Here is a 21,416-nt window from a genome sequence, read left to right as displayed (position 1 = left end):
TTGTAGTTGAGACTATGTTCCATTAAATAATTATGTAACACACAAGTTGCCTTCACTATTTTTATGGCTGTATCTACTTTGCACTCAAAAGGTCGTTTGTAAACTCTCCAACGGACACTCAGAATTCCAAACGCATTTTCGACCACTCGTCTTGCTCGACAAAGACGATAATTATAAATTCTTTTATTTTGTGTAATGTTGTTTTCTCTGGGAAATGGTCTCATCAAATTACATAATAAAGGGAATGCTTCATCCCCGATAAAGACATATGGAACCTCGATGCCACCTTCTACAAGTGCTTCATCAGGCGGAAGATTTAGATTACCAGCAAATAACTTCTGACCAAAGTTGCTTTCTCGTAATATTCCCCCATCACTAAATTTGCCTTTTGATCCAATATCTATCATTATAATTTTTTTTTTACTATCAGTAACCGCTAAAAGCACTATTGAGTGATCTTTAAGATAGTTGAAATAATCTGATCCACAGTTTGGAGGTGCTTTTATTGTGACATGCTTGCCGTCAATAGCTCCAACGCAATGAGGGAAGTCACATGAAGTTTTAAAATTTTCAGCAATATTTCTCCACTTATGTTCATCTTTAATTTCTTCTAAATATAGAGGCGCTAAGCAATCCCGTATAGCATCGGCAACTTCCTCGATTATCCTTGCTACAGAGGTTTTTCCTACTCTATAACTGTAAGCTATGGTGTGGTATGAATCTCCTGTTGCCATATATCTGTAACATAGGTACAATTATTATGTTTTTTTTTGTTCTAGGTAAGGAAGCTAAATCTCATTGGAAAAAATTAAGAGATAGTCATAGAGAAGCTCTTCGAAGACGTAAGACTACTACAGGACAGGCAGCACAAAATATGAAACCGTGGAAATATGAGAATTTAATGGAATTTTTACTGCCACACAGAGAAAATAACGAAACTTTTTCAAATTTTTCGAATCCTACACAAGGACACGACACTGAAAACACATCTGATACAATAATTACGGATATTGATATTGTTGGATCACCTCCCCCACCGGCTGAATATTCACTCTCAACAACATCTACAATTCAATCTGGGAAGAAGAACAGCAAGCAACTGGAAATTACTGAGATTTTCAGCGCCGAGAGAAAAATCGAGAGCAAAGACGAGCTGAAAGAGATGAAATAAGAAAGCATATTACTGATGCTAATCGACCACAAGATGCATTATCTCATTTATTTGAAAGTTTCTGTCAAAAGACACGTGATCTACCAAAGTACTTACAACTACGAGTCCAAAGAGAAATTTTTGAAACAATTACTCGTGCTGAAGAAGAAGCATTGTCCTATGACTCAATGAATACTTACTACTCCTCCACACCTTCCAATTCGTCTTCTTATGGCTATAGAAGCGCCACAAATTATCAAACCAGCCCTTTGCTTGACGCCAGCCCCTTGCCTGATTGCAACCCCCTGATTGCAACCCCCTGCCTGATGTGAGACCCGTGCTTGACGCCAGCCCCTTGCCTGGTTGTAGCCCCCTGCCTGATGTGAGACCCGTGTCTGACGCCAACCCCTTGCCTCAACCTCAAGATACATTTCCAGCTGTTTGAATCTCGAACCATTCAAAAATAATTAATAAAAAAAACATACCTAATGGCGATGGCGAGTCTTTCAGCAGAACTTATAGATACCCGATAATTAGTATTCCTTTTTTCTATTTTACTTTTAATCATTTCATGAATAATCTGGAAGTCTTTTCGTGATAGTCGATAGTAATTTTCAAACTTTTCATCACTTAATGTCATAAATAATGTTTTGTTTCTCCATGTTTATTTCTGAATTTAATATGATTTTCAATCCAGAACCGGTGTTTTCTTTTCTTTTGCAATTCACCCAAGACTAGATCATCAATCTCACTTTCGGATTCATCGTCAGAAGAACTGTCTAGCAAAGTCAGTGTCAATGCCATTCTATCAGTACCTCGATACGATTTATACGAGAAACATGAAATGCGTCCGTTCCACAAGGTGTATGACTGAAAACTGCGCTGCGATAAGCAAGCTGTACATAGTCGTGGGTCATATTCGTGTACTCCAGTGGAAACGTAGACCCACGTTGACAGCGTTGAGCTATGTAACCGCCTATTCGAGCAAGCCACGCATGTATCAATGACGTCAATTCATGCGTAGCCTCTCCGTGGGTTGCAGTGGACACAACCACATACATTTTCTTACAAAGCGAAGCTTAATACACGTGCGTAGCCTCTCCGTGCGCCGCGGTGGGCCCGCGCCTTAAAGGTTAAAAGTAAAAAATGGTATATGAGACTATTTTACCATTTGCTAGACCTCGCCGTCATCAACTCGTGGGTTCTCTTCAAGAAAAACATAAGTGCAAAAGGTATCCCTAAAAAGCAACTGCCAAATCTAGGAGAGTTTCGAAATGAATTGGCAGATACCCTGTGCAATGTGGGAACAAAAGAGGTCGGCCAAGCAACAACTTCTTAGAAGAACTAGCTAAGAAACGAAGAGGACCAGCTCATCCGCTTCCTTGTAAGGACGTGCGTTCTGACGGTATTGCGCACTGGCCCATATTTTCAAAGCGTTTACGCTGTAAACTTCCGAAATGTAAAGGAACAACCCAATGGGCATGCTCTAAATGCAACATACCTCTTTGCTTGAACTTTGCACTAATAACTGCTTTACAGATTTTCATACTGCTCCTTAGTAAGATAATTTAAGACGATTTTGCATGATGATGTAATATTACATCAATAAATAAAACTATTTTTTTTACACAAAACTGTAGTTTGATTTTTTTCATTATTTTTGCCGTAATGTACACTTTATTTCGGACCCCTAGGATTTTTCAAGGCCCAAAATAAAAATTCATGCAGTTAAGGGTTATAGTCTAAATTTCAGTAATTTACTAACTTCAAATTTATGTTTCAGCATTTAACCTGAAGAAGAGGAAATCGGTATTTACTCCTTTGGAGACAAGGAAAAAAATTGTAATGCATGCTGAGAAAAAAATCGACTTGCTTAATAAAAAGCAAGGTAGAGAAATAGATTTGGCCCAATATGCCAAAGAAGAGCACGAGCTAAACATGAAGCATAAAAGTGAACTACATGAACTAGAAATGAAATTTAAAAATAAAATGTACGACTTAATTTTAGAAAAATGTCGGTATGAGGCAGTAAAAGCAAAAATAGAATTATATCTAAATAAGACACTTTTGAAACGTCAAATTGAATTGTCCATCAGTCTGTCTATCAGTGAAGCTAGGCGCACGTTCCAAAGTGTAGCTTCGAATGGCTTCTTGCAATATCTCTGGTACATTATTTGATCAATTACCTATTGATTATATATGTAGAAACAATGTAACGACAATACGGCGTCAAAACTAATGGGACAATAAAACGAATTTGTAAAGAATATAAAATAAAATAGCGGGTTGTTTCAAACATAGTGCCCACATATGTACACTTACAATTTTGAAATAATGCTTCTATGCAAATAAAAATAATCTTTAATTTAATTTTTCAAATCAAAAAATAACTGCTTGATGCCACACAATCCCTAGACTATATTGGAATAAATTAATACTTTAAGTTAACGTGTCACTAGTGATCGTATCGTATTCCTAAATCGTAATTTATTTTTAGATGAAGGCTAAGCCGCTTGTTAAGGACAGCATTGTTCTCCTGCTTGATCTGATTTCCAAGCATCAGCTCATAACTACTAGAGCGACTAATGCCACAAACAATAAGCTTAAAGAACTGGCTTGGAAATCGATAGCGGAGGAGTTCAGTGCTGTTACGGGTGATATGCGGACTCCTGAACAGCTACGACTTAAGTGGGAGAACTTAAAGAAGTCCGCAAGAAAGCGAAGTGCTTCAATAAGACAAAATAATCTTAATAGCGATTGAAACTGATGCGTCAAAAATAATAGCAACGAATGAGAATTTAACAACAATACCTGAAACTGAGAGTCATACTGGTGAAACTTAAATAAGTTTGAGGTTGATTGAATTCAATCAAATCATAACAGAGAACAGTGGATTACAAGCAGAAAACAAAATTCTCAAAGAATCGAATCTAAAGTTCCAAAATCGTAAGTGATTCCATTCGACGTACGTTCTCCGGTTTATTTTTTGGGGGTGCGTTTTGAAAAAAAAAAACATAAGTAATAAATATTAATATTAATATATTATATTTTCTAGTTAAAGAAGAAACTTACAGAGGCTTTAAAGCAATACAAGTACAACTGGACAAATTATACGATATTTTGAAACATAAACAATCTTATATTGAGACTGTTAGTACTGCTGGTACTTCCTTATCAACAAAGTTTGATGAGGAAATAGCTCAGAGGAATATTGAATTTCCCATTAATTCTATAAAAAACTTAGAATTACTAGAAGATCAACTCATTGACACGGATTTCGAAAAAGTTTTGGTATGGATACTATTATTTTAATACTATAAAATATTTATCACATATTAGGTATATAATATTTGTTTTTATAAATATATCAGGTCAAATATTTTTCTAGAATATGCAATACGAGTGGAATGTTAAAAATATCAAAGATTGGATTACAGTTAACGACATGTTTATTCACGGACGAACTTGTTTACCAGTTAACCTGGAAAGGAAGTAAAAGCTGTACTAAAGTACCCTTTATGAACTTTATCAAAACAAGAAATACAAGTGTTAGTTCAATGTTAGCTTACAAGAAAAATATCCGTTTATCAAACAAATAAATACTCCATCAAATGTCAGATGTGAAAAGTGTCGTACAGAATTTAGTATTTCCCACAGTGGTGGTGGTGATATTGAACAGCATATAAAGTCCGAGAAACATAAAAATGCCGATCGTGCCGCCGCTTCGAGTTCTTCGATGTTAAACTTTTTCAAGAAATCGGACACGCCAACTTTGAAAGACTTGGATATTGCCGCGGCAGAAGGCGTCTGGGCTTATCACACGATACAAGAAAACCACAGTTTTCGTTCTAATGATTGTGCGTCGAAATTGATGCAATCATGTTTTGATCCCAAATTTATATGCGTGCGTACGAAATCAGAAGCTATTGTAGTGAATGTTTTGACGCCTACAGCAATGAAAGAATTAAAAGATGACCTTGATAAGTGCAATTGTATTACAAATCAGAGGTACGTCTGTTCTATGATCTACTCGGTCAGCTGATGGAAAAGCATAGATTTCTTCAAAAAAACATTTATAATTGCGACGAAACAGGCATTTCAACCGTACAGACTCCCGGGACAATTCTGGTTACAAAAGGACAGAAGAGAGTGGGATCCATAACCAGCTGGGAGAGGGGGAAAAATATAACTTTGTTGTGTGCTATGAGTGCTGCAGGCGGATACATCCCGCCAATGTTTATTTTTCCTCGAAAAAGGATGACTCCTCTGCTCGAGAAGGATGGTCCAGCACCGTTGTCTGAGCATTTGTAAAGCTTTCTCAGATGCTCAGACAACGGTTGGATTAATGAGGCTTTGTTTCTTGATTATTAAAATTATTAAACACACGTTTTGGCCAAGTTCCTTCCACTATACGCATGATATATGGACTCAAACCAAAAGCCTCGTCAGCAACGAAAACAAAAGGCATATCTTCACTTCGAGTGCTTGATAGTGGTTCTGGGTGCGGTAGTATTATCTGGTTCCGTTGTATATGCTCATATAATGTAGAATTTTGAAAAATAGTTGAGTCACATTCTTTTCCATATGCGCCCACGTCTATATAAATAAACCTGTAGTCTGCATCAACTACAGCAAACAATACTATAGAGAAAAACTCTTTGTAGTTGAAAAAAAGCGATCCACTATTGTTAGGTTTAATCATTCTGATATGTTTACCATCCATGGCGCCAATGCAGTGAGGGAAGTTAGCTTTAGACTCATAGGGCCAACTCACACCGAAAGAGCGGCGAAGGGCAACGAAGTGGAGCGCAGTTTCAGTGTCATGAGAATTTTAACTTAATTTTTATTATTATAAATACTATTATCGCATGAGAAACTCGAACGAGGCGCGCGGATGCCCGCGGAGCCGCAGGAATTCCGGCGAATTCCATAAACGGAGCCGTGCGCCTGCGCGAGCATTCTCGGGAATTCCCGAGAATGCTCGAGCAGTCACGAGCGGCCGCTGGCAATATCCCGCCCCTCGCCCCGACGCCCGCCGCGTGCGTCTGTTGTGCGCGGGCATTCGCTATTTCGCATTCATTCCTTGCAGTGCAACGAATACAGAAGTAATGGAAATGGATGAAGAAAAGCTTATTTATTTGGTGCAAATGTACGACTGCCTGTACAATATAAAATCAAGGCATTACAGCGATAAACATATGAAAAATAACGCTTGGCAAAAAGTGGGCGCTGAAATGAATATGTCTGGTATGTATTAGTTTAATTATTTTTATTTGGGTGGTAGGTATTTAAACGTACATCAAAAAAAGTAATTTTTGTATGCAAAAGTCATATATTATTTGTCTCGCAATAGAGGAAAAAAAAGTAATGTAGTATTGATGTACATTTTCGAATTATCTGCAATACTAGTTTTGCTAAACATTTAGTTTATTTGTTGTGAAGTAATTTATTTGATATATATTTATATATACATATTTGAGAATAAATTGATGTGAGATTATTTTCATTTGATGTGCAATTAATAATATCCCATTTATTTGATTCACTGCTGAGCTGGGAGCAAAAGAAAAACGTATATAAATAGGTATGTATTTTTATTTGAAAATTAAAATAAATCATTTTTTTATATTTTAATTAAAATTAAAAATAACTTTAAATTGTTGCGATGTCGTCAGCAAATTGTAGAACTCGTTAGTTTACCTACATACGGCACAGTCTTTTGTAAAACTTGACACCATTTTGATGTTAAATCTATTTAACTACGGGAAATCATTTCGTTTTGCCAAGAAACTGCACCACAAGAATTAAAATAAGTCTTAAATTTATCTCTTATACACATAGCATTTTCTTGGGAAACTGAACCCTCTTGAATATTTTGTAATATACTATTTATTGGCACTGTTTCATTTATGTTTTCAAATATTTCATCATTTCTTAGGTAATTATGTAAACAAGTGCACGCTAATATCAAAATGTCTAGGTATTTGGGTTGCATTTTAATTCTCTTTTGAAAAACCTCAAACTTTTGTGTTAGTATTCCGAAACTGCTCTCTACAATAAGTCTTGCACGGCTCAGGCGATAATTAAATATTTTCTTCTCGACGTCTGTCGACACTTGGTTTCCAGGAAAAGGTCTCATTATGTGTTTGTGTAACGGAAAAGCCTCATCTCCAACAAAAACATGTGGCAATGCTTCTGTCGTACCTGGCAAACATTTATTAGGTGGTATATCCACTGTATTATTATTCAATGATTGTCCTAATCTGGAGCTGCTTAAAATGCCACTATCACTATTGCGACCATATGCTCCAATGTCGACTACAACGAATCGATAATTTGCATCGGCAATGGCTAGCAAAACTACACTGAAAAAATTTTTATAGTTATAAAATTGACTGCCGCTGTTCCAAGGTGCTCTTATATTAACATGTTTTCCATCTATGGCTCCTATACAGTTAGGAAAATTCCATTGAGTTTCAAATTCTTTTGCTAGTTTGGTCCATAACTCAGCTGTTGGTTTGGGCATAACACGCGGCCGTAAATACTTCCATATCGCGGAGCAAGTTTCGTGAACAATTTGAAGTACAGTACTATATCCCATATGATACTCGTGAGCTAGCGCTTTGAAACTGATAGCAGTAGTTAGAAATCTGAAACAAAATTTAATTATTATCACCAGTATAAGTTACACATATCGACAAATCAAGAGTAACAGCCCCGGTAGTTTGTCTACTTTTGTCCGTGTGTGTATATTATTATGTTACCATCATAAAAATTAAAAACCATAAAACATAACAAGATTGTTATATTCATAAGTATATTACTACTATTTTCAGTGGATGATTGCCAAAAGTCTTGGAAGAAATTACGAGATAGTTATAGAAAGGGCATTTCATTAAGAGAGAGTAGAAGTGGGTCAGCTAGAAAAGTAGAACGCCCATTAAAATTTGAAAAAGAATTAGAATTCATAAAACCCTTCATGAAAAGCAGGAAACAAATTTCAAATTTAACGAGTTCGCCAGAAGATACAGATATTACCACAGATGGCGAATATCAGTCTATGTCCCCAAGACCGCAGTCGCAGCTTCTACCCTCACCACGGCCACATTCGCAGTTATCATCGTCACCACGGCCACATTCGCAGTTATCATCGTCACCACGGCCACAGTCGCAGCTATCAAACCGGACCTCTTTATCCAACGAACAGCCTCTCAAAATGTCAAATTTATTGTTCAAACAATATATTGAAGAAAAGAAAATGGAAGATGACCCAACTATTAGCTTTTTCTTAACCATGGGCCGAACTGTGAAAACAATGCCTAAAAATATTCAAGCCAAATTAAAAGGAGAAATTTTTCGCCTCATAAATGAAACGGAAATAAGACTTGCCGATGACACCGGTGGTAACATGACACGAGATACAGCTGAATTCGACTTATCTGCCACAGGAAATAATACAACCATATCACCTTCTTCAGAGTATCCACTGGAAACAATCAGTATCAGTCCTAGATCTAGTGGCAGAAAATTACAATGAAACAAACATTCCAACCACATCCTTTTCATACACACCATCAATAATACCGGCTGCAGAAAACAAAACTATTACATCTTTTTCATACAAACCATCCAAAATACCGTCGACTTCAGCAAGTTATCAAGAAACGAACACAGAAAATATCTACGAGACAAACTCCTCACTAAGCTCATTCGACCCACCTCCGTCGCCTTATATACCACACGCTGTGTCGAAATCACAACAAAGATCCTCTGAAGAGGATTATGAAACCAATTTTATCAATACGACATTTGACTAATAAAGAACTGTTGCCTAAATTTTCTTTCAAACAATGTTTTTTTTGGAGTGTTGTTGATTGGAGTTAATGTTGAACAATATATAACAATACAATTGAATATAAATATACTTTTTACTTATTTACTCACCTGAGGCAGACCGATAGTCTTTCTTCAGCGGGAATAGCCAATCTATAATTGGTATTTTGTTTTTGAATATGTGGCCTGAGAATTTCCAACAAACTTTCAAATTTGTAATAGTTCATTTTATAATAGTCATAATAAATGCTAGGATACAGATGTAAATTTGTGCAAAATGTACGAAATTGGCCAAACAAATGTCTTTTCTTCCACACGTCGTGTACCCAAAAGTTTCTTTTAAATCTTTCCCTCCTTATGTCTTCGGCCTCTTCCTCTTCTTTTATATGTGCAATAATAATTAAATCCAAAATACTCATTTTCACTGCATAAACACAAGTTTCCTCGAGTTTTATTGAAAGTGAACTGCGCATAGAACGACCCGTAAATTCATCGCGGCTCGAGATGGCGCGCGGTGTCCCGCGACTTCTCGCGCATTCCAGCGACTTCTCGAGCAGTCACGGGAATCCTCGCGCCTTCTCTACCGAGCGGGTCGCTGCGCTCCGCTGCCCTTCGCCGCTCTTTCGGTGTGAGTTGGCCCATACTCTCTTGCAATTTCTTTTAATCGCTGTTCTGTTAATTCTGGCAAACATTCTTGTGATAGTTCATTCCAAATCACTTTACATGTACATCTTATTATTTCAGCTATAGTAGATATTCCAAGCTTAAAATTTTCGTGCAGGTCAGTGAATGTATGTCCCTTGGCCAAATATCTGAAAAACAAAAAAGTATAATCTAGGGTTAACATTTTTTTTTTCAGGTAAATCTGTCTTTAAAAAATGGAAGAATGTGAAGGACAATTTTTTTAAATACCTAACAAAAATCAAAACAAAGAGATCCGGATCAGCTGCAAGTGCTATGAAAAAATACCATTTCTTTGAACAATTATCTTTTTTGAAAAAAATAGCTCCGTCGCTCGTAACTCAGAATCTAGAGGAACCATCTGAACTACCATGCGAAGAAACTCCTAATGAACAGCAAACTTCAGTACAAATTAATTCAATGAGTACTTCAAATACATCGCGTCGCAAACGCAAACCAGATAAGTTTTGAACATTTTAAAAAGACAAAAGGATAATAGACATTTGTCTTTTTTTAATAGTCTTTTGCCAAGTCTCGAAAACTTTAATGATCAACAAGTATTGCAGTTTCAGAGTAGAGTACTACAAATTGTAACAGAAATTCAGTACCCTAATAGTGTATGGCAAAACTCATCTAATTATGGCTATCAGACTGGATACAATACACAGGCATACAATCATCATTATCAGAGCACGCCATCTACAAGTTCTCTGAGTTCTTATACACAGATCATAGCATCACCAATGTCCGACGAGTCATTACCCGATTTTAATTAATGTTAGCCTTAGTACTACCTAAACTTTGTGCCTTACTGTGAAAATTTGTGCCTTACTGTGATTTATATTAAACTTGATTTTGATTTATAATACAGTTTTTTTTACTTACGTCAATGTCACCATTAACATTTCAGGAGGAGAAATACATTCCCTCATGTTCGTATCCTTGCGCTGCAAACCGTTGTGCACACGTTCTAATATTTGGTCGAATGTATCAATACTCATTCGGAAACAATTACGGAATTTCTTAGGATTTCTTCTCAAGCTCTCATAATCACAATAAAACTTTCCGTTACTTTTCCTTGAAGATAGAAATGGATCGATCCAAACTGTTCTTGTTTTTCTCTTTTTACGTTGACGACGCAGAGCACAAAGAAGCGTCGCAATAACCACGGTATTGTCCATTCTGTTTGAATGATCGAGGAAGACTGGTTTATGATCGCGCCGCATAGACCGCGTTTGTGTCGCGGGTTTTGCGGTGAAACACCGCAGCTCCTGCGATACCGCGGCGGCGAAAAATGCTGCCGCTGCGGCGTAATGTGTAAACGCTCTTATAGCCACAGACACACCTGAAAAAAATGCTATTGCAGAACTGAAATCAGCCAAACGAAAGAAAGAAACCAAAAGGAAAAAAAGCAATCCGTCAGGTGCTACAAAGTGACTCAGAATCTTCTGAGTCACTTTCTCGTCTCTTCTTCGTCCCTCTCGTCATCTTCAGATGAAGATGATATGATTTTGAATGACGAAACAGACGATGGAGGAGACTGGGTAGAAATCGAGGAAACCATTCTAACAGAGGATTTACTGACAAGACCACTTGAACGCTTACCAAATGAAGGTGAATACGTATTAGTACAATTTTGTTCTAAAAACCAGAAGATATTTTTTGTTGGAAAAGTTTTTGAGGAACGAAATCACAGTTCCTTGGAATTATACGTATCATTTTTCAGGTACAAAAAGGGTAAGTTTGTCATGCCCAATGTCCCGGATTTATCTTATGTGAAAGACGACGAAATGAAGTTTATTTTGCCTACACCCGTTACTGGAAGTACTGCTAGACAACAGTCCTATTATACATTTCCTGTAGATTTAAGTTACATAAACATCCGTTAACATTTTTTTAAATATTAGGCATTTTTTAATTATGATAGATAATCATCGTCTTCCTGTCCTTTTCCCATGTTATTTGGGGTCGGCGCAATATGTTTTTTTCTTCCATTCCACTCTGTCACCCGTCATGCTATCACTAACTTCCTTTTCCTTAATATCACTCCTCACACAATCCATCCATCTTTTCTTTGGCCTCCCTCTCCCCTCAAATTTTTAATTATGATAGATATTGGTAATGAAAGAGAATGTTTAAGACTGATTGTGCCATTTATAGTTAGAATTGTTTTGTTTTACAATTTTATTGTCCCCGTTAAGTACAAAAAAGTATTTTCTTTTTTTTACAATGGTTCGAAAGTGATTTTTCTCAATTTAAACTTAGTCGATTGATAGAGCAATTAAAGAATTTAAAAACTATAAGCGAGCAAGCCAAAGTCCAAACTGAAGATGAGTTTGATTTGTTTTGCAAAAGTTTGGATATGTCAGGAAAAACTTCAATCTGTGATGACTCAGGAACGGTTAACACAGATGTCACAATCATTTCCTGAAGTAATTTACTCGGACTCCAGCACTTCATCCCCATTTACTATCAACCAGTCGCCTCTATACCAAAATACAATACCGGAGTATAGTTATAGTAACTACCTTGTCACCAAACAAGTTTATACGCAACCACAACCAGTGCCTGTACCCATGAGTTCACCACAAGAGACCAATCACGTCACAATTGTCCAAACATCCACCCAAGAGCAAGGCAACATACTCTCACAAGCTCTACAAAGTATTATGTAAATGTTGATTGTCTAAATTAAAATGTTTCAAGAAAATAACTTAATACATGAAAAAGAACTATGCTTGCATGGTGGCCAAGTCAATACATATATCCCAAAAGCGAAAACTTTTTACTTTGTCAACAGTTTATATTACCACCCTGTGTTTGTCTCAACGATGTCAGGACGACGCGACGTTATGAACAATTGTTAAGGTTCTTATGCACAGGACCTTTCTTTTTTAACCGACTTCAAAAAAAGATGGGGGCTGGGGGAAAATCATCCAATGACTTATAGGTGCCATTATGAGGAAGTTGATTTGTCAACTATAGCTTAGAAAGATCATAAAATAGTTACTATGTTGTCAAGTTATGTAGGAGCAGAGCTAGCAACAAGTGTGAAGATTTGAATAAAGTGAACTATAATTATTTTAAATAACGTGATAGATACACGGCACTTTATATAACGTACATAATTTTTAAATGTATAATTCAATACCTAATATTAATACATACGTATGTAGTAGGTCCGTTTTTTATTTCCCTATATCCCGCATAATACGCTTTCCCGCTTAAGACGCGTTTTTGGTTAAGTCCCTGTGAAATCGTCTTAAACGGGTTTTACTGTAGTTCTTTCTTCACACACAAGACAGAAAATGGAATACGCATTATTCGAATTTTTAGAATCCGACAATACGGAAGCTAATATTTCAAGAAAGCGGCGTCGTATGGAGCTACGTGCTGGATACACATTATGTGTGATGATTTGAGGCCTTTGATGAAAACTCCTAAAAAACCCACAGACTTATCAGTTGAATCAAAGGTATGTTTTATGACTCAGTCTTATGGTCAACAAATCAGTTACAGTTACTGCTCAAACTCAATAGGTACCTTAACTCATGTTTAAATATACTTTTTTCCAGGTATTGACTGTGTTAGCATTTTATGCCACAGGATCGTACTAACGCCCTACTGGCAGTAGTGAGGGACATTTTGTGGTATTTTTGTGTTTCTAAAGGGGGTGATAGACACGCGAGTAAGTTCGCGTACTTATGGCTCGACGACCTTTTTCGCTCGTGTGTCACTGTAAGTACGCGTACTTTAAAACCGCCGAGTAAGTTCGTCGGCGATCCAACCGGTTTGAAATCGTACGTGTGGCAGCACTGCGAGCCGCGAGCCGCCATTTTGTTTCGCCAGTCCGTGAACGCTTATTTAAATAGCAATTTTTGTTAACTTTGATTCAGAAATTTCAAAATCAATTTCAAAATCTCAAAATGTGTGATTTTCGAACTTATTCGCATGAACTGCTAACCGAATTTATAGAAGCTTTCCGAAATAACCATTGTCTTTGGAAAATTAGAAGCAACGATTACAAAGACAAAAATTTGAAGCTTCAAGCATACAATAATTTATTAGTAATTATACGGAAGGTAGAAAGAGATGCTACGATTGAGAACGTCAAGAAAAAAAAATCATTAACACGTTGACGGACAGTACCGCCCTTAGGCGTCATGACCTAAAACGCAATATGACAGTACGTCGGTCGACGTTCACATTTTTATTTACGTAAAATCAGTACGTCATACGACGGTCGATTTTTCATACTATCATAAGGCACGGCATGTCAAACTGTCACCAAAGGTACAAATAAGATCGTCGTACTCGCACAATACATCATGATAAGCTCACTCAAAGAAAGTACCTCGTGCACGCGCGCGCGCACGTGTCGCTGCATGTTTTCGCGCGCAATATTTATTTAGAAGGCAAGTATTGTTTGTTTTCTACGTTTTGATGTTATTTTATGCTTGCAAAGTACTAATTCAAGCCTAGTGTCACATCTAAGCGACTTATTTACATTGCTAATGTATATTTGAAACCTATTTAGTTGTATCAAAATCATACGTTACATTAATTGCAGATGTATGTCGTCTCGGGACTCGTATGAACGCGAACAAAAATTACTCCAGGACCTGTTTGATGCGGCGTCTACTCCTGAGTCAAGTCAAGAACCGTTTGCTGATGATGGGGAATATGGATCGGACTTGGACTATCAACCAACAGCCACAGATTTCAGTAGTTCTGAAGACGAAACTCAGACCACTCAAATAAAACACAGGCGACAGAAACAAGCTGCTATATCCTCTGGTGAGTCCGAATCTTCTTCGTCTAGTGATGATGATGACCAAACGTCATGTTCTGAACCCGAAGAACAGCGTGAGAACATTGAGGTTGCACAAACTTTGGATTTATCTGTAGATCTAATACAAGAACCTGTCCCATTGATAACAGGTGTGCCTATGGTTGACGAACAAGATCCTAATGTGTCGCAAGATGTTACTTTTGAGCCAAACCCTATCAATGTAACTACTAGGAGGTCAAACACGCCTGTTATAGAGGAGTCCTGGTGTCAGACGGTTACTGAAATACCCAATTTTAATTTTGATCATTCTCAATGTGGTATAACCGTTCACGTTGATGGGATGAATAGTGTAATCGACATTTTTCACCTCGTATTCCCTCAAAACTTTATAGAATATCTGGTAAATTGTACCAACAGTTATGGAAACGCTCTATGTAACACTAGTAGACCCCATACCAGACATAGCCGCAAAACTGTATACCGTGAAACCAACTGCGAGGAAGTGATGAAATTTCTAGGACTTACCCTTCTTCAAGCTCACGTTAGATGTCCTAAACAAAGAAATGTGTTTTCGTTGTCCAATCCATTATATTATCACCCAATTTTTAGCTACATATTATCTGGACGCAGGTATGAACAAATTTTGCGATGTATCTGTGCATCAGAATTAGATGCAAAGGGTGAAAATAAGATCGTGAAGTTCATTGATATGTTGACAGTAAACTTTCGTAAAATTTACAACGCTGGTGAAGAGCTATCTCTAGATGAGTCGTTAGTTCTATTTCGGGGTCGTTTACACTTCCGTCAATACATCAAGTCAAAAAAAGCCCGCTATGGGATAAAATTCTTAGAACTCACAACTTCTGATGGCTATGTATTAAATGTAAAAATGTACTCTGGTAAAGAAACCACTGAACAGGACATGGGTGAGTCTAAATCTAAGACTGAAAAAGTTGTCATGAGACTGATGCGTCCATATTTATTACGCGGGCATCATCTATTCATGGACAATTATTATAACTCTGTAAATCTTTCACAAAAATTGATAGATTTAAAAACTCATTGCACCGGCACCTTGCGGTCAGATCGTAAAGGAAATCCTATAAACATCACAAAGAAGAAGTTGAAAACAGGTGAGCACATATGGGTACGCAAGAACAAGGTGTATGTGTCAAAGTGGAAGGATAAACGGCCTGTCCTAATGATTACCACTAACATCGCATCTTTCGATAGTGGAAGTGCGGAACCGATTTGGCAAGACAAGGTTGAAACCGGCAGAAGTGGAACTTTATAACAGACACATGTCTGGAGTCGATCGTTCTGATCAAATGGTATCCTACTACTCATGTCCCCGGAAAACCATTAGATGGTATAAAAAAGTGCTATTTCACTTTTTGGATATTGGAGTGTGGAATGCATATTTCCTTTTCAAAAAATATAAGAAAAACAATGCTTCCACATACCATTACGTAAACTACCGTGAAGGATTGATCAAAATAATGATTGGTATCGGTGATCGCAATCTGAAAGGAATAAACATCGTCAATACAAGCAGCATTTATGATAACAGGCGATTTCGACCCAGTACATCGACTGCATTTCAGCCCACGAAAGCCACTGAATCCGAAAATATAATGAGTGGTCACTGGCCGGAGCAAGTACCATCTAGACCTGGAACAAAAAAGAAGTTTGCCTTCCTGAAGTGCAAAGTCTGTAATAAAAAAAATATTAGAAAAGAGAGAAGCTATCGTTGCAAAGGGTGCATAGATAAACCTCCTCTATGCCCCTCTTGTTTCGAAGAATACCACAAGAATTTAGCGAATATTGATTAGTAACATCTTTGTTTTTCAGATATAAGATAACTGATTGTGATAATTCAAAACGATTTATGACTGATTAGAAATTATGGTACTTATTGTTAATTTTTGAGAAGAATTATTTTGAGTTAGTTTATTTTTATAAAGTGATTTAGATTTTATGACTCATTGTGATAATTCATGCCTTTTCACGATTTATGACTGATTATAGTATAGTTGTATTGTTAATTTCTGAAAAGATCTTATGTTTTATAACTGGTAGCGATAGTGCCATTTAATTATAAGTATATGTGATTGTGTTGATCTCATAATAAATTTCAATATTTACTGATTACAGTATTTTTTTCGATTTGTGCCTCGGTCGTCCCACAGAGTCTCGTCCCACATAAAAAAATCCCCACTTGTCCAAATTTCTATGCCTCGCTCGTCCCAAAACTTAATTTTCAATATTTTACTCCCCGCTCGTCCCAATTCGTATGCCTGGCTCGTCCCACATTTTCTTCATATGAGTTAAATTTGATTTAATTGTACAGTCAGCCTAAAAACCTGACTGACCAGAAAGATAAATAACCTCATGTTGCGGAAAATTTGATGAACTAATTCAATCCGAGACTCCACTATAATATAAATTATAAAATTACAAGTTACGCCACCATGACAGATTTTTTTCTGATCAAACTTTAGGTTTAGATTGAAGACATTAATATAAAGTACACATAGCCGACCCTAAGTACAAACCTTATTATTAACCTCATTATTAACCTAGAACAAGTTTTTGAATGTTTATAGCTTCGGTATTTTTGTGCGACCGGATTAGAGCTTGCTCTCTCGCTCTGTTTTCTTTGTATTAATCAATTGACCAATGGCGTGGCTTTGCGTTATCAGCGCAATCGGAGCAAATGCGGTTACAAAGTGCATCTGCTAATTTTAAATATGAGGTGTTTACATTAAGCGTGGTGTATTCATAGAGTGAGGTTCAATATTTGTGAAGTTTTAAAGGGTAAGTAATAATTATAATTATGTCGATTTTTTCATAATTTGTGAAGTCATGATAAATGATTTGACTTATATCACTATTGTGGTAATTATTTACTTTTATATTAGTTGCTGTCTAAGGATTATGGTCTTTTATTATATGCATACTTAACTCTGTGCCTCCTGTGAAAAAGAGTACATCGCTACTTTTTAGGAGACGCATATAAAATTTTGAAAAATATTTTTTTTCCTGTTTCCTAGGTCCTGTCATGGAGTTCTTTATCTATGGCCCTGTTTCACGAAATCGTCTAGTATTTTTTTTTAAATGAGTAAGCCTTTTTCACATTAACTAGAAAGGGGTTCGAACATTTTTGTATGGAACCTGGCACACTAAAAATCCGCCATTTTGAAAAAAAGTGATTTTGGCATCCATTTTGTCCATGATACTTTTTGTAATCGAGTCCTTCAATTCAGCATTTTGATGTTGCATTTCGATCTTCATTTTATCGAATAGTATTTGGAATTGACCTTCCATTATATATAATTTGCGTAAAACAGAACGTGATAGTAGAATATGATAGATTTTTTTCTTTAGCTGGCAATAGTGTTGATATGACAGATTGGTTGAGCTATTAATGCCAATGTCAAAAGTCAATTGTCAATGTCACTGGATGATTGCAGGTGATCAGATATAAAGCCGTGGCTTCTTCATCCTGAAACATGGAGCCAGTGGCTTCATCATCCCGAGCTGATCTTCAGACTGGCTGCAGTCAGGCTTCTACATCCCAAGAGATAACCTTTATTGAATCACAAAGAGGTGTGCCTATTATTTTACATGCCGGTTACGAATATACGAAAAAGCGAGAGAACAAAAATAGCTCAATCGTCTGGAGATGTGTGAACAGAAGGTGTCATGGAGGAATGGTGACTTCAAATAATAATGTGACGAAAATTCTTCGTCATGACATTTGTACGCCCAGCATAGCAAGAAATGACATCAAAGAAGAAATACATCGCTGCAAGCAAGAAGCAAAATCTTCTGAAGGAAAATCGATTCCTTCTGTCTTCAATTCAAGCATAAAAAAATTATTGGACAAAGGTACTGACAAGATAGAAAAATTACCTGAATTATCGAATGTTAAGAACAGCTTGTATAGTGCTCGAAACAAAGCCCAGCAAATAAAGAAAGCTACATTTAAAACGCCGTTTGAAGTAAAAATTCCAGTAAGTTACATGAGTTTTGTTTTATTTGATTGTGGGTACAGAAAAACAAGGATATTAGCTTTCGCTGATGTAAATAGTAAAGGACTTCATCAACACGTGAAACATTACCTTGCAGATGGTACATTTAAGTGTGTAGTGAAACCATTCAGACAATTATATGTGATTTACGGTGACCTTGGCAGCACAAGTGAGAAAATTCACGTCGTGCCCTTAATATACATCTTATTAATGGACAAAAAAGAGTCCACATATGAGACTGCGTTTGCTCTTATCAAATCGCAATTTCCAGAATGGCATCCGATTTCATTCAGAACTGATTATGAGAAAGCAGCCATGAACGCAATCCGTAACATCTTTCCGGATGTAATATGCAAAGGCTGTTACTTCCATTTTAGTCAAGCACTTTGGAAGAGAGCAAAGGCGTTAAAAGTTAAATAAAAAGAGAATGTTCAAAAAGCATATAGCTCTATGCACAGCGTTAGCTTTGCTACCATCTGAACTTAAATGCGATGGATGGCTATATATAATGGAGGATTGTCCGAAAACTCTCAATATTGAGAAATTCAATGACTATTTTGTATCGGCATGGCTTGACAACGAATATTATCGAGGCAAATGGGATTTTTGGGGGGATATCTACAGAACAAATAACCCAGTGGAAGGCAGTAACGCTAAATTAAACAGAACATATTCGGGAAAGCTAAACATCATTAGCTTTTTGAATGTGATCAAAAACGACGCTGTTCTTTCTTTAGCTCGCCAAGGTAAACCTCGGCGTGCTGATGATATAGCTCATGACAAATATATATTTGATTCTGTAACGGCAATGTTGAATGGCACTATATCACTGGGCCATTGCCTGGAAAAAATCAGCCCTTTTGTTTATTAATGATATTAATGTGTCTATATTAATGATAAGTTTAAAAATGTTGATTTTTTGGAGATTTAATTGTTAAAATACTACTTTCTCATAAATAGTAGGTTGATTAAAATACTGTGATTGTAATTTGATTGTGATATTAGTTACGTAATAAAGATTTTTAAATATAAATATTTCAATTTATGTTGAAATACCACATTAACATAAAAACATAACGTGGTACTTCTATAAGGTACATATAGGTAAATACAAATGTGTATACGGTCTATAATTATTTGACTGTTACTTATATACAAATGTTGATTTTTTGGAAATTTAATTGTTAAAATACCACTTTTTCATAAATAGGAGGTTAATTAAAATACTGTGATTGTGATTTGATTGTGATATTAGTCACGTAATAAAGGTTTTTTTAAATAAGTAGTTCTAATTATGTTGAAGTATCTCAGATAAATATTACATGTGTAATACATATATACTTATACTAGCGACCCGGCCCGGCTTCGCACGGGTGCAAAATTCGAAAAAATCAATATGTTTATTTATCAAAATAGGATATTATTATACATAAAAACCTTCCTCTTGAATCACTCTACCTATTACAAAAAACCGCATCAAAATCCGTTGCGTAATTTTAAAATCTTTAAAAAGCGTACAGACAGACAGAGGGACAGACAAAAATAGCGACTTTGTTTTATACTATGTAGTGATTTGTCTTAACGTGGTACTTCTATAAGATAAATACAAATGTGTATATTGATAGGTGTAATTAATAGTACCTACTGTGATTTGGATTTGATTGTGATACTAAATAATAAAGATTTTCCTAAATTGCAATAGATCTTTTAATTATTAAAATTAAAAACATGCATCGCGGATGCATACCTAGAACTGGAAGTATTTAATATCTTTATGTTATTAAAAAATACTATTATTTCAATTTATTGGAAGATATAATACCTACAATATTTTTTGTCAACTGTACTTTGAATTTGCCAGGAATGTGGGACGAGTGGTGACTTTAAAACTCAAGTGGGACGAACGAGGAATTCTTTGGAATGTGGGACAAGATAGTGGGACGACAGAGGCACAAATCGTTGTTTCTATTAAATTTTTAGGATAAGGATCAAATTATTCAGTTAGAACAAAAAGGGATTTTGGAGAAAAAGACAAGTATGCCTTCAGTTTCTAAGGTTCGTTATTTATTTGACAATTGATTTCCTAGAATTAGGTATTAAGTAATAAATTACTCAATATGTGAACAAATAGTGATTCCATATCAAAGTAATAATTGTATATTTTTTCTTATCCCGTTTTTTTTTACAGAAGAGAACATCTCAGGTCACATCACAGTCCAAGCAAAAACAGAACATATCTTCTGATAGCAAAATTTACAAGAAATGTAAATATTTGTTGAAAAAAATTGGACAGCTCAAAAGTGAATTAAAAAGAAGTAAAAACATCAATATTCTACAGATGCTTCATAACAATGAAAATGTCGCTAAACTTTTGAAATTAAAAATCAGTCCATCAATGGCATTGCTGCTTCAAGGAGAATTGCAAAATGGCCAAAGAAGGCTTCGAGGAAGGAGATGGAGTGAAAACCAAAAGTTCTTGGCTTTAGAATTGTATAAAAAATCTCCTCGAACATACAAGGTTTTAAACAGGCTACTTTGTTTGCCAGCCCCATCAACATTGAGAAGGCTTCTAGGGCAATTCATTTTAAAACCAGGAGTAAATAAAACGATTTTCGAAAACATCAAGAATTTCACCAAAAAAAATACAGATGCTGATAATTTGTGTATCCTGACATTTGATGAAATGTCTATAATGAAAAATATTAACTATAACCCAAAATCAGATGAAATCGAAGGATACCAGGACCACGGACATCAAGGCAAATCCAAAGTATTTGCCTCCCATACTTTGGTTTTTATGGTTGTATGGTTAAGGCAAATGAAGAAGCAGCCAGTAACTTTTTATTTGTCTGGCGATTATGTCACTGCAGACAGATTAACTGTACTCATTAAAGAGGTAAAGATATTTTTCTTTTTATCTATGTTA

At 36.1% G+C, this 21,416-nt stretch overlaps 2 protein-coding genes and 1 long non-coding RNA gene across 4 annotated transcripts; 2 read left to right on the top strand and 1 right to left on the bottom strand.

Moving 5' to 3' along the window:
• Nucleotides 1-3,911: 3,911 nt before the first annotated feature.
• LOC118266898 (uncharacterized) lies at nt 3,912-4,443 on the top strand. Its single transcript, XR_007705687.1, has 2 exons — nt 3,912-4,096; nt 4,206-4,443. It is a non-coding gene; the product is annotated as an uncharacterized LOC118266898 (long non-coding RNA).
• Nucleotides 4,444-5,927: 1,484 nt separating this feature from the next.
• Nucleotides 5,928-12,579, bottom strand: LOC118277418 (uncharacterized). Of its 2 annotated transcripts, XM_050696315.1 has the most exons (3): nt 10,550-12,579; nt 9,095-9,795; nt 5,928-7,800 (listed from the first exon to the last, which is right to left on the bottom strand). In XM_050696315.1, exons 2-3 carry the CDS (start codon nt 9,454-9,456, stop codon nt 6,906-6,908), a joined length of 1,257 nt encoding a protein of 418 aa, XP_050552272.1. In that variant the 5' UTR covers nt 9,457-9,795; nt 10,550-12,579; the 3' UTR covers nt 5,928-6,905. The 2 variants fall into 2 exon arrangements, with proteins under 2 accessions (XP_050552272.1, XP_050552271.1); XM_050696314.1 differs by having other exon boundaries at nt 9,095-12,579.
• Nucleotides 12,580-13,812: 1,233 nt separating this feature from the next.
• Nucleotides 13,813-20,674, top strand: LOC126911115 (piggyBac transposable element-derived protein 4-like). Its single transcript, XM_050696307.1, has one exon. The coding sequence runs from the start codon at nt 14,239-14,241 to the stop codon at nt 15,748-15,750; it is 1,512 nt and encodes a 503-aa protein (XP_050552264.1). The 5' UTR covers nt 13,813-14,238; the 3' UTR covers nt 15,751-20,674.
• The last annotated feature ends 742 nt before the right edge of the window (nt 20,675-21,416 follow it).

Source organism: Spodoptera frugiperda, chromosome 10 (genome assembly GCF_023101765.2).
Source record: "Spodoptera frugiperda isolate SF20-4 chromosome 10, AGI-APGP_CSIRO_Sfru_2.0, whole genome shotgun sequence".
Classification (NCBI taxonomy): domain Eukaryota; kingdom Metazoa; phylum Arthropoda; class Insecta; order Lepidoptera; family Noctuidae; genus Spodoptera; species Spodoptera frugiperda.
Note: the sequence above shows the minus strand (reverse complement) of the source record. Positions and strands in the feature narration are given on the sequence as shown.

What these genes read in the sequence shown, in the direction of transcription:
- LOC126911115 (XM_050696307.1), top strand. Translation starts at nt 14,239, where the DNA reads ATGTCGTCTCGGGACTCGTATGAACGCGAACAAAAATTACTCCAGGAC.
- LOC118277418 (XM_050696314.1), bottom strand. Translation starts at nt 9,456, where the DNA reads ATGCGCAGTTCACTTTCAATAAAACTCGAGGAAACTTGTGTTTATGCA. An exon ending in AGACTATCGGTCTGCCTCAG is followed by an intron (nt 7,801 to 9,094) that starts GTGAGTAAATAA and finishes ATTTTGTTTCAG; the next exon opens with ATTTCTAACTACTGCTATCA.